This window comes from Geospiza fortis, unplaced genomic scaffold (assembly GCF_000277835.1).
Source record: "Geospiza fortis unplaced genomic scaffold, GeoFor_1.0 scaffold95, whole genome shotgun sequence".
NCBI lineage: Eukaryota > Metazoa > Chordata > Aves > Passeriformes > Thraupidae > Geospiza > Geospiza fortis.
This window is the reverse complement of record NW_005054333.1, coordinates 3,088,012-3,106,488: the sequence shown is the minus strand read 5'-3', so window position 1 is coordinate 3,106,488 and position 18,477 is coordinate 3,088,012. Positions and strand designations below refer to the sequence as shown.

At 35.6% G+C, this 18,477-nt stretch overlaps 1 protein-coding gene across 4 annotated transcripts in view; it reads left to right on the top strand.

The window, feature by feature from the left end:
- The first annotated feature begins 403 nt into the window (after positions 1 to 403).
- Positions 404 to 18,477, top strand: part of TAX1BP1 (Tax1 binding protein 1) — a 52,701-nt gene continuing 34,627 nt past the window's right edge. For all 4 annotated transcript variants that reach the window (XM_031057655.1, XM_031057653.1, XM_031057654.1 and 1 more), the window contains exons 1-3: positions 404 to 582; positions 13,828 to 13,930; positions 17,383 to 17,570. In XM_031057655.1, coding sequence (XP_030913515.1) covers positions 406 to 582; positions 13,828 to 13,930; positions 17,383 to 17,570 — 468 coding nt within the window. In that variant the 5' untranslated portion in view covers positions 404 to 405. The remainder of the gene's footprint in view (positions 583 to 13,827; positions 13,931 to 17,382; positions 17,571 to 18,477) is intronic.

The window sequence follows — 18,477 nt, the reverse complement described above, 5'->3', positions numbered from 1 at the left end:
GGGAAACTACGGAACTTTTGTTCTCCTTCTCTAGCATGTCTAGAACCATTACGAATCTTTCATTAAGTTAGAACCCTGCTTTGTCTTCACACCAGTGTTTCTATTTTCCACTTTCTGACACTGAGATATAATACTGGGGACATTGAGCTAAGCCATGCTTTCTCTCCATCTTGATGCCATTGCTGAAATGACTGCTCTTTTTATTCTGAGAGGTGGTTGTTTTGGAGAGATGCTGAGGCAGTGCACTCAGGTGAATTTAGTCTATGGGCTCTCTGTTTTCAGAACAGGGGAACTAATTGTTAGGTTTTTCTGTCATATGTATTTCAACTAGATTAATTTTTGTAACTTCGCTAGTTTTTCCACTGTGTTCAAGTAATAATTTCTACAAATTTGTTACAGGTAACCATGTCGTCCTTTCAAGAACTTCCATCTTCAGCTAGCACTTTGCAGACCTCCAATTTTGCGCACGTGATTTTTCAAAATGTCGCGAAAAGTTACCTTCCAAACACACATCTTGAATGTCACTACACTCTGACCCAGTTTATCCATCCTCATCAGAAGGACTGGGTTGGTATTTTCAAGGTAAGTTATGCTTGTTCTATTGATATTTTTCAAGCATTTGCTTGCTCTCTTGCAAGTTAAAAAATAAATCTCAACAACAGTAAACTTTTAAGCTGAACGTCACTTAAGTGTTGTATTGGTTCCTGCTGTTAGAGTGTCAGTTTTGTAACAAAGCCTAAACTGGACACCAAAACTAGAGGTGTGAGTCCAACTGGCAGTCTGCTGGAATAAAGAGAAGGCTTAATGTGTGCAGAATTAAATGGAAATTATTTGAGAAGAGATGTGTGGTTACAGAGTGACGTTGTGAACCCCACGGAGTGAAGAATGTGATACTGTGTATGAAATATGTGCACAAAGAATGAAAACTAAGCTGCAGATAACATGACCCACACCCCTGACTAATTTTTATTGCTAGAACAGGCTGAACAGTATAGATCACTAAAATTATTCAAAACAGATCCTTGGAAAAAGGATATTTGGAGATATTTTCCAAGATTAGTAAAGCTTCATTTATGGGATTAGAAATTGATTAATTCTTATATCTACATCTGTTTAAGACATTGATTTGTCTATCTTTGTCAGTATAGTTCCTAATAGATGATGCTTAAATTCCTTATTTGCATTTTATTTAATAGAAGTTTTGGTTTGGGCTTTAATGAAGTGATGCTTTGGCAGTGGGGAGATGAGAAGGATGACAGACTAATTTGTTGCTGGAGCACTTTTCCCATAGAACTCAGTTCACTGTTTAAGAATATAAATGATAGACCTTGTTGAAATCTGTAGATTGTGAGTCTTTATTCAAGCTAAATTACTCCTCTTCAATATATATATATTTCCACAGAAATACTGTGCTGTGTAACAAAGCAGAAGTGTTTTTAATGTAATGTGCAGTGACTGTATAGTCACTAAATTGTGCCAGGGAGGCACTGGCTTACAAACAGGCACATTTCCCTGGTAAGACATTTTTAAAAATAAGTGTGTATGTGTCTCATTTGCAAAGTTTTGACAAATGATGTAACTAAGAAAACTCTTGAATGTTTAGTTCCTGGTGTTTGTGAAATGTAAAAAAACCCTCTTTATCAAAGCTTTATAGTTGGTTCTGTTTATATTGCGTGCAAGCATCTTGAAATTATTGAAATGCAAATATAATGGCTTTGTCTGTTGGCCTAAGTGAGGGAGGCAATCAGGCAGGACTCTAGAATTACTAATTAGGTAAAAGAAAAAAGAAGTTGGGAAACAGTTTTTCAGTGATTACACAAAGTGCTGTGTGCAATGTACAGGTATCTGATTTCATCTTGGCTGTGATGATAGTTTTCTTCAACTATTGATGTTCTACTTTATTCTACTTTAAGAGAGGCAGATAATACTTTGGCAATCATTTGAGGAACATGTTGAGCTGGCATAAGGTAGTGCTACTGTTCAAAGAAACATCTTTAATGCAGGGTGGCTTGTTTCTTGTGCTTCCTCTTCATGTGAAACGAGATCTTGTGTGGCGAATCAGACTGAGGTTAAGACCAGTGTTTTGTGACTAGATGTTTAAAATGGAATTCCCCAACTAAATTTCCAGTTTGCCTGATTCACATCAGTATAAAGGGAGGATGCATTGCAAGATGGCAAGAATAAAAATGGCTTTTTTTTAGTGGTTATATCAGCTTACACTAAGTGTTGTGAATATACTTAGTATTGCTACAGTACACTGAGTTAAATAGAGCCAGCTGTCTAACTATATCTGTGTCTGCAAATATGTATGTGTAATGCTTGCAGTAAAACAAACTATGAAAACCTAGTCATCTTGGGATAGACAATAGAAGTTGTACTGTCATCTGAATGTAAAAATGAGTGACTTCTACAGAATTGATTGTTCATGAGCAAATAAAAAAGCATCTGGAAGTGGCTTGAAACCTAATGGAAGCAGAAAGGGGTTTTATCATTTACTTCTCTTAAACACATATGAAGATTGCAATGCATGCTTAGTAAATTGAGCCTATGATTAGAAAAAAAAAAGGACAAAAGAAAATCTTGACTAATTATGAGAACAATTATTAATGATCTTCAATATTTGCTGGTATGCCGTGTAAGTGGGATTTCTATGAGAGAACTCGGAAGTGTTGATTCACAGACTGTTCATGTAGAGGGAATAAAGTTCACTTTGTCCTTTTAAAGTGCATAAGTTGCTGAGAAAACAAATCTGAAATCTTTGTCTGAAATTGCACAGAAGGTAGCTAGTGTTGTAATAGTGAATAGTGGACAGAGGAAAAAGGCGCCTAGTTAAAAAAAAATAGAAAACCTCAGCCAAAAACCCCAACAAACAGCGGTAATTTCAGATGGGTGTGGAAAATAAATACGAAGTAAGATTTTTCCTGCGCTCTGTGAGCTTTGTTGTTTTTGGTTATAATGTTGATTTTTGTTGAATTTTAGGGGTCAGTGGCTTCAGCAGTATTCTGTCTTGTTTGCTCTACTGGCTGGATAAGATATTTTTTTTTTCAACTGAAAAATACCTTAGGTAAAAAATTAGGTACCTTTTTAAGTGAATGGTTTTTATTTAGGATATGAGTGCTTTTCTTCAGCAACAATGATGTCTTGAGTAAATATTGGTTATATATATCCTTATGTTATTGCATTTGTTTTGCTTGTCCAGCTGTTAGTGCAGCTGCACAGTGAAATGGATCAGTAGGATGTTCTGCCAGGAAAATCCAGCCTCCTCCCTCAGCTTTTACCCTCTTATTTCATAACTGACTTGGTTCTTGATTTGATCATGGTGTGGTGCAATGGACAGCTGTGCTGGTGTCACTGTGATGGAAACAAGGGGACTGGGAAGGTGTTTACGGGAAGGGCTATGCCTGCTTTATTGGTATGGCTGCTTAATATGGAATTGGCAGTTGAAGCTTCTTTTTCAAACTTTTTTAGAGTTTTCTTCTTAACAGCAGCTTACTTGAAGTTGTGAAAGTTAAGACTCTACCAGCTTCTCTACATATGCTGTAGGTGAAATGTGATTTTTTTTTTGTTCCCAGTGTAAGTTGCTAAATGTTGAACTTCAGTAACAATGAGCAGAAGGCTATTTGTGGTGGCCGTAACAGATTTAAAACTGTTCCCAGCCAAGTAATTTTGTATTGCTTAGAAAAATGAGGACCCAGTGTTCATAAATTGAAAGAGTAATGTTGCATATAGGAGAATTATTTCAGATGTGCCAGTTTTTTTACAAACTAGATGCATCTAAATGCATACACTAATTCTGGGATTGGACATCTGACAAAAACTGGGAGATGTAGGAAGTGCAATAATGAAGATAATATCCTTTAGAGCAGAAGTTCTGCATATGCATTTTTTATTGGTTTTGTGTTTATTTTTATTACTTGTCCCCTACAGGAGAGGAGTCAAATGCAGGTTTTGACTCAGTCTTCAAGTCTGCTGTCTGTCATTGCTACTATGTGTTTTTTTGCTTTTAGGATATTCTGGAGAGTCATCTGTAATCAAGTACTTGAAGGTCTTGATCAGTTATGTCCTTGTGTGTTACCAGGAAAATAAAAGGCATTTTTTTCAGATAAGTACTGGTGTAGTATTTGGCATGGCCGTCCAGAGCCCGAGTTCCTCTTCATGCAGTTTTACAGGAACTAGAATTTGAGATCAGCTTCCCTCTACTGAGGGTTTCTGTGCAGGATAACCTGATGGTTCCTAGTTTGGAGTCAAATGTGAGAGTACTTACCATCCTTGATTGATTTCATAGGAGGTCTGTATTCCTAGAGGGATCCAAGACCTCTTTTTGTTTCTGCTCATCTCTGGTTAATCAGCATCTGGAGAGGCCTTTAATGTAACCCAAATCTCAACCTTTGAAATGAGGAAAAATAATGAATATGTGCACTGCATCTGGTTGCAAAACTGGCCTGTCTGTAGGTAGTCCTAATTTCCGGTGAGGGAAGTCTACGTCTCATGACTATAAAAATAATCATATGGCTGAGTGATATTTTTTGCGTTATTAATACATAATGTCCAGATTTGCAGAAGTGTTTGAATAGCCTGCTTGGTTTCTAGGGAGCAGTGCCTACCTCTTTGTCTGGAGCATATGTCTTCAAATAGGGCTGTCAAATGTTCAATATACAAGAGAGGCTGGTTTACTCCACATCTTAAAGGCGCAAGGAAGGGCTCTTGTGGGCATTATAAAGATATTGCATCAAGTGAATGGTGTTAAAGGTGTGGGTGTTTGTGAGGTATATCATAATATTTTGTGAATTTGTGAACATATAATTTAGCTGAGACCAGCATGCTGGAATGACCTGCAATATCAGCGCCTAATCAATCTTACATATGTTACGTTAATGACTTCGGTCTTGCTGTGTGATTAATTAACTATTCCATCAAAACTTTTCTGTTCCTCAGTTCTAGCTGATACATTTTTCTAAGTAATCCACATTACCATTCTTTTAGGATATTGACTAGTTGTAGGCATGCTTTGATACTGACCGTATCAGAGTACCCGTAGAGAAGAAAAGAAAATAATTTCTTTCTTAATTTTTATGTTTTTAATATTCACAATTAAACATTAAAATGGAGAGCCAATGTTCTGGCAACCTAACATATGGAAAAACTGAGTAACCAGAATTGGGAAGATCTTGGCAACTTATTGAACACAAAAAGTACTTCTTGCTCAGAGAGAATACTCAGTGCTTATAAGGCCACATCTGAGCTACTGTTTGTGCATCAGTGCAGTGCCTGTGTTTGTACGCAACTTAATATCTGTCTTTTCAATGTCCTTATTTATAGAAGATCTCAGAATTAAATTATCTGTGGTCAAAAACCTTTGTAACACAGTTTAACACTGTATTTGATAGAGACTTGAGAAACGACTTGGTGTTTGCGTTTTATCAAGGCAATCTTTGAATAGTATTCTGGATTATTTCGTCTTTTTGGACTGCAAATAATAGTATGGCTTGTGTGAGTCATTTAAATGTCCTGATTTTGCTGTAGATTGGTAACTTAAGCAACAATTATTTCCATACAGCTTACATTCTGAAGTACAAAATATCTGGATGTGTTATTTGCCACATGCATATAGAAATACCATTTTTCTGGCATGGAATCATCACTGCGCAGCTGGCCACGATAGATACAGGAATATGCAGTGCACAGTATGTCCTGTTGTTAAAATAGCTGGGAAAAGAACTGTTGGAATTCAGAATGTTTTTGAGAATTGCTTTATCTGTGAATTAGAGTGATTCTGTTGGTTTCTGGTTTACTTTCTTTGGAAAGACAAGTAAATAGTACTTGGCATAAAAAAGAAAGTCCCTGGCAACATTACTTGCTGTTTCTATATGAGGTGAAGAGAGTGATAATCCAGGTTTATGTGATGTTGCCTTTGACAAGAAATTTTAACATTTTTTTCCAAGTGTTAATAATTTTCTAAAATTATTTGGTTTGGTAGGTTGTAGAATTGGCATAACAAAGTAGCCAGTAGCTGGTAATAATTTTGAAATAAAAGACTGTGCTAATTGATAGTTCTCATGGCAGCAGGGGAGTAGTTCGCTTAAACCCCACCCGCTCTTTCAAAATGCATTTTCATGCTTATCTCTTAAAGTAAACAGTAGCTTTGTTACTCTTTGATCTGTCATACTTTTTTTTGGACAGTAGTTTACATATGTAACAGGTTTACTTTTAGGGAATTCATATTGTTTCTATATTTATTTTGATTTATACCTAATAGAGGAAGTTGATCCTACGGTCTAGGCACTCTGTCAATGTCATTTTAACACATTCCTCTGAGCTGTGAGGTAGAAATATAACCAACAAAAGATGATCATAACTTAGGATCCTGATAGTACCTTGATACTGCAACAAATACCATATGTTTGCAATAGTCCAAATTAATGTACGTGTTTGTAACATTCAGCAGAGATGGACTTCTTCAGGTCTGGGGCTGAGAGAGCATTTTGAGATTACAGCCTTTCATAAAGAATCTAGAATACTTTGCAGCCATCTTCTACCCAAGAATGCCACAACCTTGGGGCTCCTGTTGTATAACTGATTTTAATCCCAGTGCGAGTAGCAAGGTCATGTCTGAAGTGAAGGCTTAAGCATCTTGGCTAATTCAAATTTGCATGTGGTATAAGGTGATTACAGACATACTGAAACCCCCAAGGTTTCACTTTGCTTACTTATTTTGAAATGTCTATGCCTGAATGTTACTACAGTGTAACTTATTTAATACTTAAATAAGTACTTTTCCTTATGTCCATGTTCAGAAATTTTTTGTACAGTGTGATTCTTTCAGAGCTGCTATGTAGATGCCATTATTTGCTGATGATGCCTGTGTTCAAAAGTCCATTGCATCAAAGGCATATCAGTGTTAACAGTCAGCATTAACTCTCAGTAATTTTGGCTGGTATGACCTTCACTGCACCCAGATGTTTTCATTTTCCTATATGCTAGTTGTTTAGAAGAACTTGGTGTTTGTAGCTGCCGGTTGTAGATTATGTGCTACAGTAGCACGGGCATTGCTGTCACTTTCAAATAGCATTACTTTACTCAGAGTTATGGCCAAACCAGGCCTGCTTGGAGAAGTCTCTTCCTATGATACTGGTCCCAGTGGTGTTTTGCTTAGACATCTGTCCTGTCTGTGGTTTGGGGCAAAATAAGTGTCTCTTACCATGTGAAACATGGCAAGGCTGCTGACTTACTGTTGTCAGTAATAATTAAACTGTATAACATACATCCAGAACCTTATCTACTGCCTGTAATTTTGCTTCTTTCAGAGGTAGCACATTGTCTTCTTGTAGTACTTAGGGTACTTTGCCCAATTTCTTTCTCAGCTGTTTAATTTAAATTAGAAAAAGGGCTTAATTTTTACTCTGATAAATTTTGTGGTGGGGTTTTTTGTGTGATTAAAAAAAAAAATGGATCGTAATTAGGTATCTACAGTAAAGGCCTGCTGATTATGCCCAAGTTGGTTCAGCTAAACAAGTGTTTTCCAAAGAAATGTTTGCTTCTTTGGCTTGTTGATGTTGTGTAGATGGGTCAGGCACTGTTAATATAGCAGAATGAACACTGCTGTTCTTTCAGCTGTGTAACAGCCTTCTGAGGCCAGGGAACAAAATGCCAAATGAGCCTCCCATGCTGATGGTCTTTCTTTAAGGCACTCTGTCTGCAGATGGAATCGACTGACTTTACCAAGCAATTATGAAAGGAAGAAAATTTAACAAAATGGAAAATCAGAAAAAATTATTTTCCATGTTCATCTGAAACTCAAGAAATGAAAACAAAGTTGGAAATAGTTTTTACACTGCAAACACTGTGGAGTTGTAAGGTAGAGCTTTTGCCATAGAAAAGCTTACATTCTGTGTAAGATGAACCAGACGAGAGTTGAAGGAGACACAGTGAAATAAAATGGTTATTGTTTTCCCTCAGGTGGATACTGGATAACTCATTATTGCTGTACAGACAGGCACTCCCTATTTATGCTCCCTCCTTCATCCTCCCGTTTATTTTTTTTTTTGGCAAATTTTCTTCAAGCTATTCTGTTGAAACATACTGTGGACGAAATGTAAATATGGGAAAGCTAATCTCACTGTGTGATGTGACATTGCAGTAAGAAGGGAGCTTGTATCTGTGGGGCAGCATAGAAGAAGAAAAAACTTCTGTGATGACTGCATGTCTGTTTGTGAGTTGAAGGAAAGCCTGTCTAGTGTGAGTATTACGGGACAGCTGAGTTGTCCCTACTTGCCCAACCAAATTGCAAAGTGCTTTGTGCTGGGCTCTTAAACTTTACCAGACTTCAGCATTTCCACCGTGGCTACTGAGTTGGTTTATATGACTGAAAAGTCTTTATGGTGTCCTAAATTGAAATAGATATTTTTGCTCAAAAGTAGGAGATAGAAATATCATTAGTGTATTACTCTGTAATGGTCTATTAGAGCTTTCCATTTTATGGAGGGAAAATTAAATTAAGTGAGGTTTCAGTTATACATTGTACATAATAACCTAATTTGGATATGACATTTTTTGTGGCATAAATGATGTGTAGTCATGTTTTGGTTTAAGAACATGGCTGAGAAGGTGAAAATAGGATATGGGTTCTGGATTGTTAATCTCTTGATTAACTTCCGGAAGGAAAGCAAGAATGTTTGCATTTATTTACAGTTATCTAATTTAAAAATGTATTTCAGAGTGGAGTTTGAAAGAATTAAATGTAGAGAATATAGAAGAAGGTATTGAGTAGCAGATGCTTTATGTCTAACTCAGTTGTAAAATGGATGTTTTTCTTTCTGTTGCTTTTGGGAAGTTGCATCATCTAAGTCTTAATGTGCTCTTTTGACTGAGAAATAAGAATGTTTCTATTTTTTGACTTTTGAACTCTGATCAAAATGTTTTCAGAGTTTTCAATGAATTCTTAAAAAAATAATGGTATCAGCACAGTCAGTCAATGCAGATGGCTGCTGTGCTCATCAGATGATGAACCTGAGTTCAGACTTCACAATGAGTTAAGTGTAGTGAGTGTAGTTTGACAGGTAATTCTTCATTTTTCTCCTCTGAACTTCAGAAGGTTTTATGTCGGAGTTCTATAATTTGCCGTGTTTGTGTGCTTGAATGTGGATGTTGTAATGGTTGCCATGGCTTGTGCCAGGTTTTTAAGTTGGACTAATAAACTGTGTCTGTTTTGCTCTTCCTGTCTCAGAGAAAATGTCTCAGTGTGTCCTATATAAATTTTTAATTTACTTAAAATTTCTGATAGCAAGACAGTACTACTGTGCATCAGTACATATTTTATATTTTGACTGGAACTTGGTTTCATGTTTGTAGTTGACTTTTTGTTGATTGTGTTTTTGTTTTTGATGGTGGGTTTTTTTGGTTGGTTGTTTTTTTCCGACTGATATGTAAAGTTAACGTTAACTTTGGTTTAAGAACGTGTTCTTTGTACCAAAATAGATGTGTTAACTTCACATGAGTCTTCAACAAGAATTAAGTGTGGGTTTCCACATCTTTCCCCTTGTTACCGTCTTTTAACAGCTGTTAAGTTCTAATTATTAAAGTAAATAAATACTTGGAGCTTCATAATTATTCATAATTAGTTTGGAACTTCATAAATATTCATAATTTTCATAAATTTTTAGTACTTGCTTAATAAATTAAGGAAATGAAAAATTATACAGTATTATTGAAGACTTATTTTAAATATATTTTTATAATGGACATAATTTCTCTCAGTGGCTTTTTTTCATTGTTTTGAATTTCAGATGCAGGAATGAAATTTTCAAACCATTCTAACGAGCATTTGTTTGTTTTCAATATAATGTTTTCATAAGAAGAGGTGCTCAGTGTTAGTTATATCAGCTGTTTTGGCAGTTGAAATAGTCAAACTCTTGTTCTTATCGACCTGACAATTTTCCATTTTCCTCCTGTCAGTGTAGTATAGGTCAGGTGTTTGCATCGAGTGGGTTCTTGTGGAGGATCTGGACTCCTCTTCCATTTCAGAGACTAACCTGGAAGATGATCTATATTATTGGTAGTAGGTTTTGTTGGTATCATCAGCAGTAAGACAAATAGTCTAGCTTTTCTGATTCTGAAATGAAACTATTTTTCTAAGCTAATATGCCAGATGTTCTGTGGGTGCTCTTTGTTTTGCTTCCAAAGCTACAGGGTTTTATTTATCATATAAACTCACTGTGGAGCTGCTGATGACTATTCCCATCTTCTCTTGATATTTTTCATTTTTCTTGATTTCCTTCATAGCTTTTGCCACTAGTTTAGTTTCTCAATTTTTATTTACTTTCTCTTAAGTGTGTTAAATTTTATTCATATAGTTTTAACCCAAGTTTAGACATTTATTGGTTTTCTTTCTGAGCTGAAAGAAATATCTATGTCAAAGACTGCATTTCAATCACTGCTGAGCCATCCAGTGTGTGCTATAGTCTTGTATCTGTGATAGTATAATCTGTTGCCATAGAGAAGCTTATGACTATGTATATGTATGTATGTAGTATAGTATTTTGTAGTTTGGAACCACTGTGTACTCCGTACTAGGCTTATTAAAGAGAATATTGACAAAAGATACAAAGTACTAAAGTGAAAGTTTATTAAAACCTGTTGATAAAATAACAGATTTTTTAAAAAAATACCTACATCCTTCACCTAAAACATGGATTACTTAAATTTGTTCTTATTTTATTCTCATCATATCATTATGTGGCTTTGCTCCTTGTTTGTGCCATCTAAAAAATAACCCGGTGAAATTTAACTATATTTATTGTTATGTAGGAAGGATGTTGAAAAATGTTACTGAGTTAATTTGCTTTGCTGCAGAATACTCACCTTCCCCTTTTGAAATGTATTAAGCTGTGAGGAAGATGACATTTATTTGTACTTCCTTCTCTGCATTGTCACGTTTTGACACGTGCAACATGTAGCAGGGAAAACCCTGATTTTCTCAAATTCTGCACAGTGATAAGAGCTGTTGGGCAATGCACACCTACTGATATCTGCTGGTGCCCATTGAGAAAGGATGGAATTGTCATGATCATAAGAGTGTAAGACGGGGTACCTCACGAGGGGAAAGAAATGATGGATGACAGGAAATGTGGGGAATTGTTACAGAAAATACTTGTGGGGTAAGCTTCCTTGGGTATTCCCTGCTAGCTCTTGATGTGTCACAATTTTCTCTTTACCAGCAGTCCACAGATTACAGTTATACTTAAAAATACAGCACCTGCTGAGAAACAGACCAGGAGAGTTATTTGTTTTGTATATAATTCTTTTGTTTGTTATCAGTATGGCTAAAGTTTTAAATTACTTAAAAAAACCCTGTTGTTGATTACTACTAAAGGTAGAGTATTGATAAAAATAACTTTTGGTTTCAGGATAAATCACTAAATTTATGAATCAATATGTGATATCTAAGAAAAATACAAAAAGATGGAATTCCAGGAATAAACTTTATTTTTGTGTTTATGTTTACTGGATTTTGTTTATTCTCTTTGTTTTCTGATGTTAATTATCAGAAGGAACAATGTTATTTTAGTCACAAAAATAGCATTAGAAGCAGTGTGTGCATCTTCTGTTTTTAACAGATCAAAAGATTATTTCAGTTCTATACAGTGATAATTTAGTTTCTTTTCTGAAATGAAGAAGATGATGTTGACTTTTCACTCACCGAGAGCTAAATTTAGAAAGCAGTATGCTTTAGTTTAGGACAGCAAATAATGGTACATGCTTCTCTTTTCTGAAGTAAAAGCAAGTTCAGAAAATAAAAAAAAAGATAGTAACATCTGAGTTGGATTTAAAGACATGACTAATGTGAAAATTTGTGAAATGTTTCCTGTGAACTTTTGTCGAGAAAAATTTGCTTTTACTACCTTTAAGTTACTGGAAGAGTTTTCCATGTTGTTTCTGAGATATTTAAAAGTGTGGGAACAGCAACCCCAGGAAGTCTCATTTCATTGACATTTTAAAAAGCTGCTTGATAGGAGATATCGTAGAACTCTTCTTTGCTGGGAATAGGCTTAAGATCTGGTAGATGATTCCATTCTAGCAGATGTGTTGAGCGTCTGCTCTGCTTGTCTTCAATACATGTTGCCTTACAAAAGTAATAAGAATTTCATCTGGTTTCACTGTTGTTGATCTGTGTTTTTTTAGAATGTAAAAAAGTCTCCATCATCTCCAACATTAGTTTCTTCCATACTTCTTAATAAAAAGTGAAGAAGTAAATGGATATCTATGGAATAATCTATTCAGAATTTTTAAATTAATGCTGTGTATTAATTTGCATACATGAAATGTATGCCTGTATAATTATATAATTGCTGCTTTGCTATTGAATTACTTCCACCTCTGATGTTCTCTTTGCCTATCTAAACATACTCTCCTTTTTTTTCTTTTTAAATTGAAACTTCCTTTAAAACCCCAGCTGTTAATACTTTTAAAATACACTGCTGAAATATATTCTTTATAAAGAAAGAGTTCTAAACTTGGAGTTTGGAAGTGTTGCCTATTGAAGCAATGAAAATCATGATTGGTAACCTAATCTTTTCTAGGTTATTTTGTGGGTTTTGTGTGTAGGTATTTGTTTTTTTCTTCTTCCTCTTGATACAGTCTTACCCAATAAAAATTGGGAAACAGTTTATTCCCTTTCTATATCTTAATTCTTCCATGACAGTATTCCCAGTTACTGATAAACTGTTTGACACCTAGCATTTCATAAGGTTTTGGTATTTTTATTTCATCAGTGGAATAAATCAGATATTTTTCTTCTTTTCCTTTACCATTATGTTATTATTAATATCCATTGCTTTACAGTAGTTGCTTTGGCTTTCTGGTTTAGTTGAATGTATTTCAGGCCTGTTGGGATGTATGTCTTCTGAGGGTAGAATCAGGCTCATAGAATGGCCTGGGTTGGAAGGGCTGTTAAAGAAGATGTAGTTTCAGCCTTCCTGCCGAGGGCAGGGACCCCTCTCACTAGACCTGGTTGCTCAGAGCTCCATCCAGCCTGACCTTGAACACTTCCAGAGATGGGGCATCCACAGCTTCTCTGAGCAACCTGTGCCAGTGGCTCACCACTGTGCAGAACTGCCCTCTTAGGAAAATTCTGAAAGCAGAGGGGTTTTCAGGTTTGCAGAAGACTGTGCTGACTTAGCTATATGTTTTCATGCAGATCTGTGTTTTTTCTTTCCTGACATAGTGTGTATGTAGGAGAGAGTTAGCATTCAGTGAAATGCTGGTCTTTAGCATTGCAGAAGTTGTCAAAAAATTCAAGTGTCAATTGTGATCTTTCAGTAGCATAGAAAGCTTTTTTCCCCCCCTCCTTTTTATTTTCTGATGAACCAGTTGGACTGTGGATACAAAAGAGTCAACATTTGCAGAACCTACGCTAAGGAAATTTCATTATAAAATCAGGAATTAATATTTTTGTATTTTTAATATAGAAATGTGTATCTTTATAGGAAAAAAATTAATGTACCAAATAGTTTAACTTATAGTGAAAACTGTCTGGTGTTTTACTTTATATAGACCCTTTTATTGCCTTAGACCCATTTACTGCCTTAGGTAACAAGCTTAATAAAATTAATGCTAAATCTTTGACATGCTTGTTAAAATATTCCTGATTTGTAAACATTGTTAAGTATCTATTCATTGCATTTTGAAGAAGAAATATGCTTATTACAGTATGTTGTAAAGGCCAGACCATGATATCTTAACTGTGTATATCAAATTCTTCTGTTTAATGTTTTCTCTTTCTATTTTTTTAATTTTTTAAATTCTTTTTTGTTGTGATTTATTTAATTTTAGGTTGGTTGGAGTACGGCAAGAGATTATTACACATTTCTTTGGTCACCTATGCCAGAAAATTATGTGGAGGGATCAACTGTTAACTGTGTGCTGACTTTTCAAGGTGGGTATAAGGCAGTGTCTCTCTGTATTTTCCAGCCTACTCAGCTTTTTAAGTACTTACAAGTTCATTTAGGTGCTGAGCATTGTATAACAGTTCTAGAGTTTAAAAAAGACAAATTGGAGGATAATTTTCAACATTTCACTGTGGGAAGTTTAGTTTTATTTTAGATGTCAAGGAAAATTATAAGGAAAAGTATGTGACTTGGTATACTGTTTTTTACTTAGTAATGGCAGATATTCATGACTGATAGAGAAGCTCTGCTGGAAACTATTAAAATACATTAAGTGACTTTGTTTAATCATCAGCAGGTTCTTTTTAATCTTGGCCTCTCTTAGTGCATTGTGTCTTTATATAGTCTTTAGTCTCTGGAGTTTAAACATTATCGATGTGAAGTGATTCTTGTCAAAGAATAAATAGTGTAGATGGTGGTTTCATCAAAGTTCAGGGTAGTCATAGAGTTGCAAGGACTTTTTGCTGCAAGGAATTGACAGAAATATCTGAGGCTTTTAAGAAAAGAATAAGGAACAAACCAGAAAATGTTACACCACTGTACAAGTCTATAGTATAACTACATTTTCAACACTGTGTGCAAGTCATACCCTCTCCCTCCCCTTTGCAGTCTGAAAACAGATCTAGTAAAGTGCAACAAAAGAGATCAAAATTAAGAAATAGGTTCTCTGTAAAGGTGTGGAGTTAGAAAGATGAGAGCCACACTTGTTAAATAGAAAAAGAGACAATGGCTATGGGTTATGTCATGGGAAGTTTATGTCTGACATTAGGAAGAGCATTTTTACCATGAAGGAGTAGTGCAGCTCTTGAACAGGTATCCTAATTTAAAAGGATGAGAATTCCATACAGTTGTTTCGGAACAGCCGCAGTAATCTCAGGTGCTGACAACAGCCTCTTGAATGGGAAGCCTGACAAAGTGACCTTCCAGACTTCCTTCTGCCAGGTTTTTCAGGCTGGGCAAGGAAAGTAATGTGAAGTGACTGATGTCTCTAAAGTCAGCTACCCATGGCATGAGTGGATTTAACCGTTCTATATATCCACAAAAATAGGAGCCATTGATGTAAGCTACCAAGGGACAAGTTCAAAATGGAGGTAGATATGATACTTTTATAACACAGTCAACATGCAGAACTTGTTGCCACAGGAGATGACAAGTGTCAAAAATCTACACACACTGAAAATTTAATGTGAAAAGAGCACCTCTACTAAATTAATGCTTTACTGTGTACAAACAGAATTTTATGTACAATCTTACCTTCTTTTTTCTTGCAGCAACTATTACCTGATTTACTTCCCAGTCTTGGCCTTAGTCTTTGTTTGTGCATGTGTTTATTGCTTAAAACAGTCCTGAAATGATGACTGTATTAGCTTGTTGTCTTATTAAAGCTGCAAATAGTGATAGCTTTGATGAGTTCAGTTCTTTCTCTTGCCAGGTCTTTTTTTTATTCTGGTGCTTTCCATGATGATCATATCCACATGGTCTGATAACCTGATAACTATTTTATAACCTTGAAGCTGATTGAAAAGTGTGTGTGCTCTGTAGATAGTGGAAGGAAATCATTAGTTTCTTCCACAGTTACCAAAGTTCACTGCATAAATGAAGTTGGGTTGGACTGAAACAAGAAGTGATCTAGAAGAGTAGAACTGTTCTGTTAGTAGAAATGCCATTATCAGTCCTTTGTACATAGAAATTTTACCACACATTAAGAGGCCAAGTGTCTCTGTCTCATCTGTTACGTTCCATCCTGACAGATCTTCACTTTTACGGAGCTGCCAGATTGAATCTCCATTCAAACAGTCTCCTGGTTGTGTTTGGCAAGATATTTTAATGTTGCTGAGATCAGTAGAGCTTACAGGAGCTTAATTATCTGAGCTAAATAGTAAATGTTGTGCAGCATGTTAAATGTGGTTGTTCTTTTTATGATCAAGTAATTGTGCTGGAAGAAAATAATCAGAAATCTGTTTCTCCAGTACATGTTAGAACAAGAAAAAAGACTTACAGTAGTTTCAAAATCAGATTGTCTGAACCAATATTGAAATGTGCTGAAGCAGCAGTGTAGATTGTTCTGCATTTATTTCTGCATAGTTTCACCTCACTTAAGCACTGAATCAGGTAAACTGAACTACAGTGCTATATAGGAAAGTGTAGCCAGGCCCAAAAGCATGGATCCAGATGTTTTGAGATTCAGATACTATTCCATGAGCGACTGTTAATAAAGTATAAGACTAATGGAAACATGAAGTTCTTGATACAAGTGTTGTCTATACAGCAAATATAATGTTTTACTATTTCTAGGAAAGGTAGCTAACAGTACTGGGAAAAGATTTCCAGGAATCTGGAATGAAAGTTGGTGAAAAGTTAATGATAAAAGTTAGAAAGGGAGAAGGTTGAAATGTGGTGAAATAAGAGCTCAAATGGGTGACATCACCTACTGGACTGAACACTAGATGAGAGTTTATTGTGTTAGTATCATCCTCAGGCTGACTACAGTATCTGAAAATAAGTATTCTGAATAAAACTGGCTGGTTTTCTTACCATCAAATTGGGTAAAGCGTGGGTCTTGAATATACTAATAAAGGTAAAAATGTCAGTAGTTCTTGAAATGATTGTTTAACATTGATAAATCTTACTCTGTGAATCTGGGTCATGCAAGAGGCTTGAAACTTCAGTGGGCAACAGTTCAACTGGATAGTCACACAGAAATTCTTCTCAAATAATTTGCTTACACCATGTATCATTACATAGCTTCAAGAAAGAGGATTTATTCTTACCTTGTAAAATCTAGAAGAATTGTTTCCAATTTTAAAAAATAAGCTCTTTGTTAAACTCCAGGCTCTTCTGTTTCAGCTAGTGTCATCCATTCAGAACATTTCTGTGCTTTGGCATTAAAAAATAGCAAAAAAGGATGTTTGTCCCACAAACCCCTGCCCCCCAAAACAACAACAAAATCCTATGTACAAGTGGTACCTTGTGAAGTTGCAGATGTCTTGTCATTGCATATTATTTTATCTTTTTCTGTTATATTTGCTTGTGTATGTATTTCAAGGCCAAAAAATCAGTTACTCTCTGTTCTGTGACTGTATAGCAGTCACACAATAATGTGGGCATGATGCAACTTCATGGCATCTGGTTGACAGTGATTCTGTTTCATAAATGTATATGCAGCAGCTATTACCTGATGTATGTGAGGTGATGTGTACATACAGCAGCTGTTGCCTAACACTGTTTATTCTTTGTCTTAAATGCTAGTAGAAATTGCTGGGGGATGAAGGTTACTCAATAGGATGACTTTTGCTTTCTGCTGTTTTGGTGGTATATTTATGCCATACCGAGGCAATGAGCATGAAATCCGTAAGTCAGACATGATGTGGTAATCTGTCTGCAGATGGAGACGTGTAAGCTTGTGTAGAATATTTCTTCAAATATGAATTTATTTTGATAGGATATTATCTACCAAATGATGATGGAGAATTTTATCAGTTCTGTTACGTGACTTACAAAGGAGAAATCCGTGGAGCAAGCACACCTTTCCAGTTTCGTACCTCTTCTCCTGTTGAAGAATTGCTCACTATGGAAGATGAGGGAAACTCTGATATGTTAGTGGTGACCACGAAAGCTGGACTTCTTGAGGTTTGATACAAAAATTCTTAAAATGCTATTTCTTTTTGTACTATATACACACAATCACAGATACTGAAGAAAAAAATAGTAGGAAAAGACCTTCATGTGTCTGTGTAATGTATATACTTCTGGCTTGTTGTATAGTATTTAGTTGAAGTTCAGAACGTTTACAGGTTAAACAAATCAAGATGTAAAAATGTACAGCACTAAGCATGGACAGAGAAACATAAGAGTAGATACTGCCCTTCTCTCACATCTGTAGTCACCAACTAACTGGAGGGGGGGAAGATACCCTTTGTGTGAAATGGTGCTTGTAAGGAAAAAGAGTTATGGAATCAGTATACTTTTATTGTTGCCCAAGTTAAGAGCCCTGGAGACTGAGCTGAATAATTGCAGGTGCCTAAATTTATTATAGTAGCTCTTATTTTATTTAAAGCAGTTTTCTATGCAATGTATATTCTTTGCTAGAGAGATGCGATTGGTGTTGTGTTTGTATATCCAGAGTCAAGGTGTTTTACCTTTGCTTGTTGCTGTTTGTAGGCTGAACCCTATTTAAATCCAAACAAGCAAAAAAAAACCAAGCAAACTTTTGTTTGAATTGCTTCTTGGAAAATTGTTTAGTGCAGTTCCCTTACTTTGGCATCAGACATTTTATCCTGTTAGGTGCATCTAGGCACATACGTGCATGTATTTGACTTACGGCTTTCAAAATTTAGGGATGAGAGGTTTAGTACAGAGATACATCTGGAATATTTTTGCTTTTCAGATATGTACTTGTAGTACTAAAATTAAATAAGTTCTCAAGTATTTTTTATGATCTTTGTTTATAGAACTGTAGAATGGTTTGGGTTGGAAGGAGCTGTATAATGGCATATACTCCAGCCCCCTGAAGTGAGTGGGGACATCTCCAACTAGA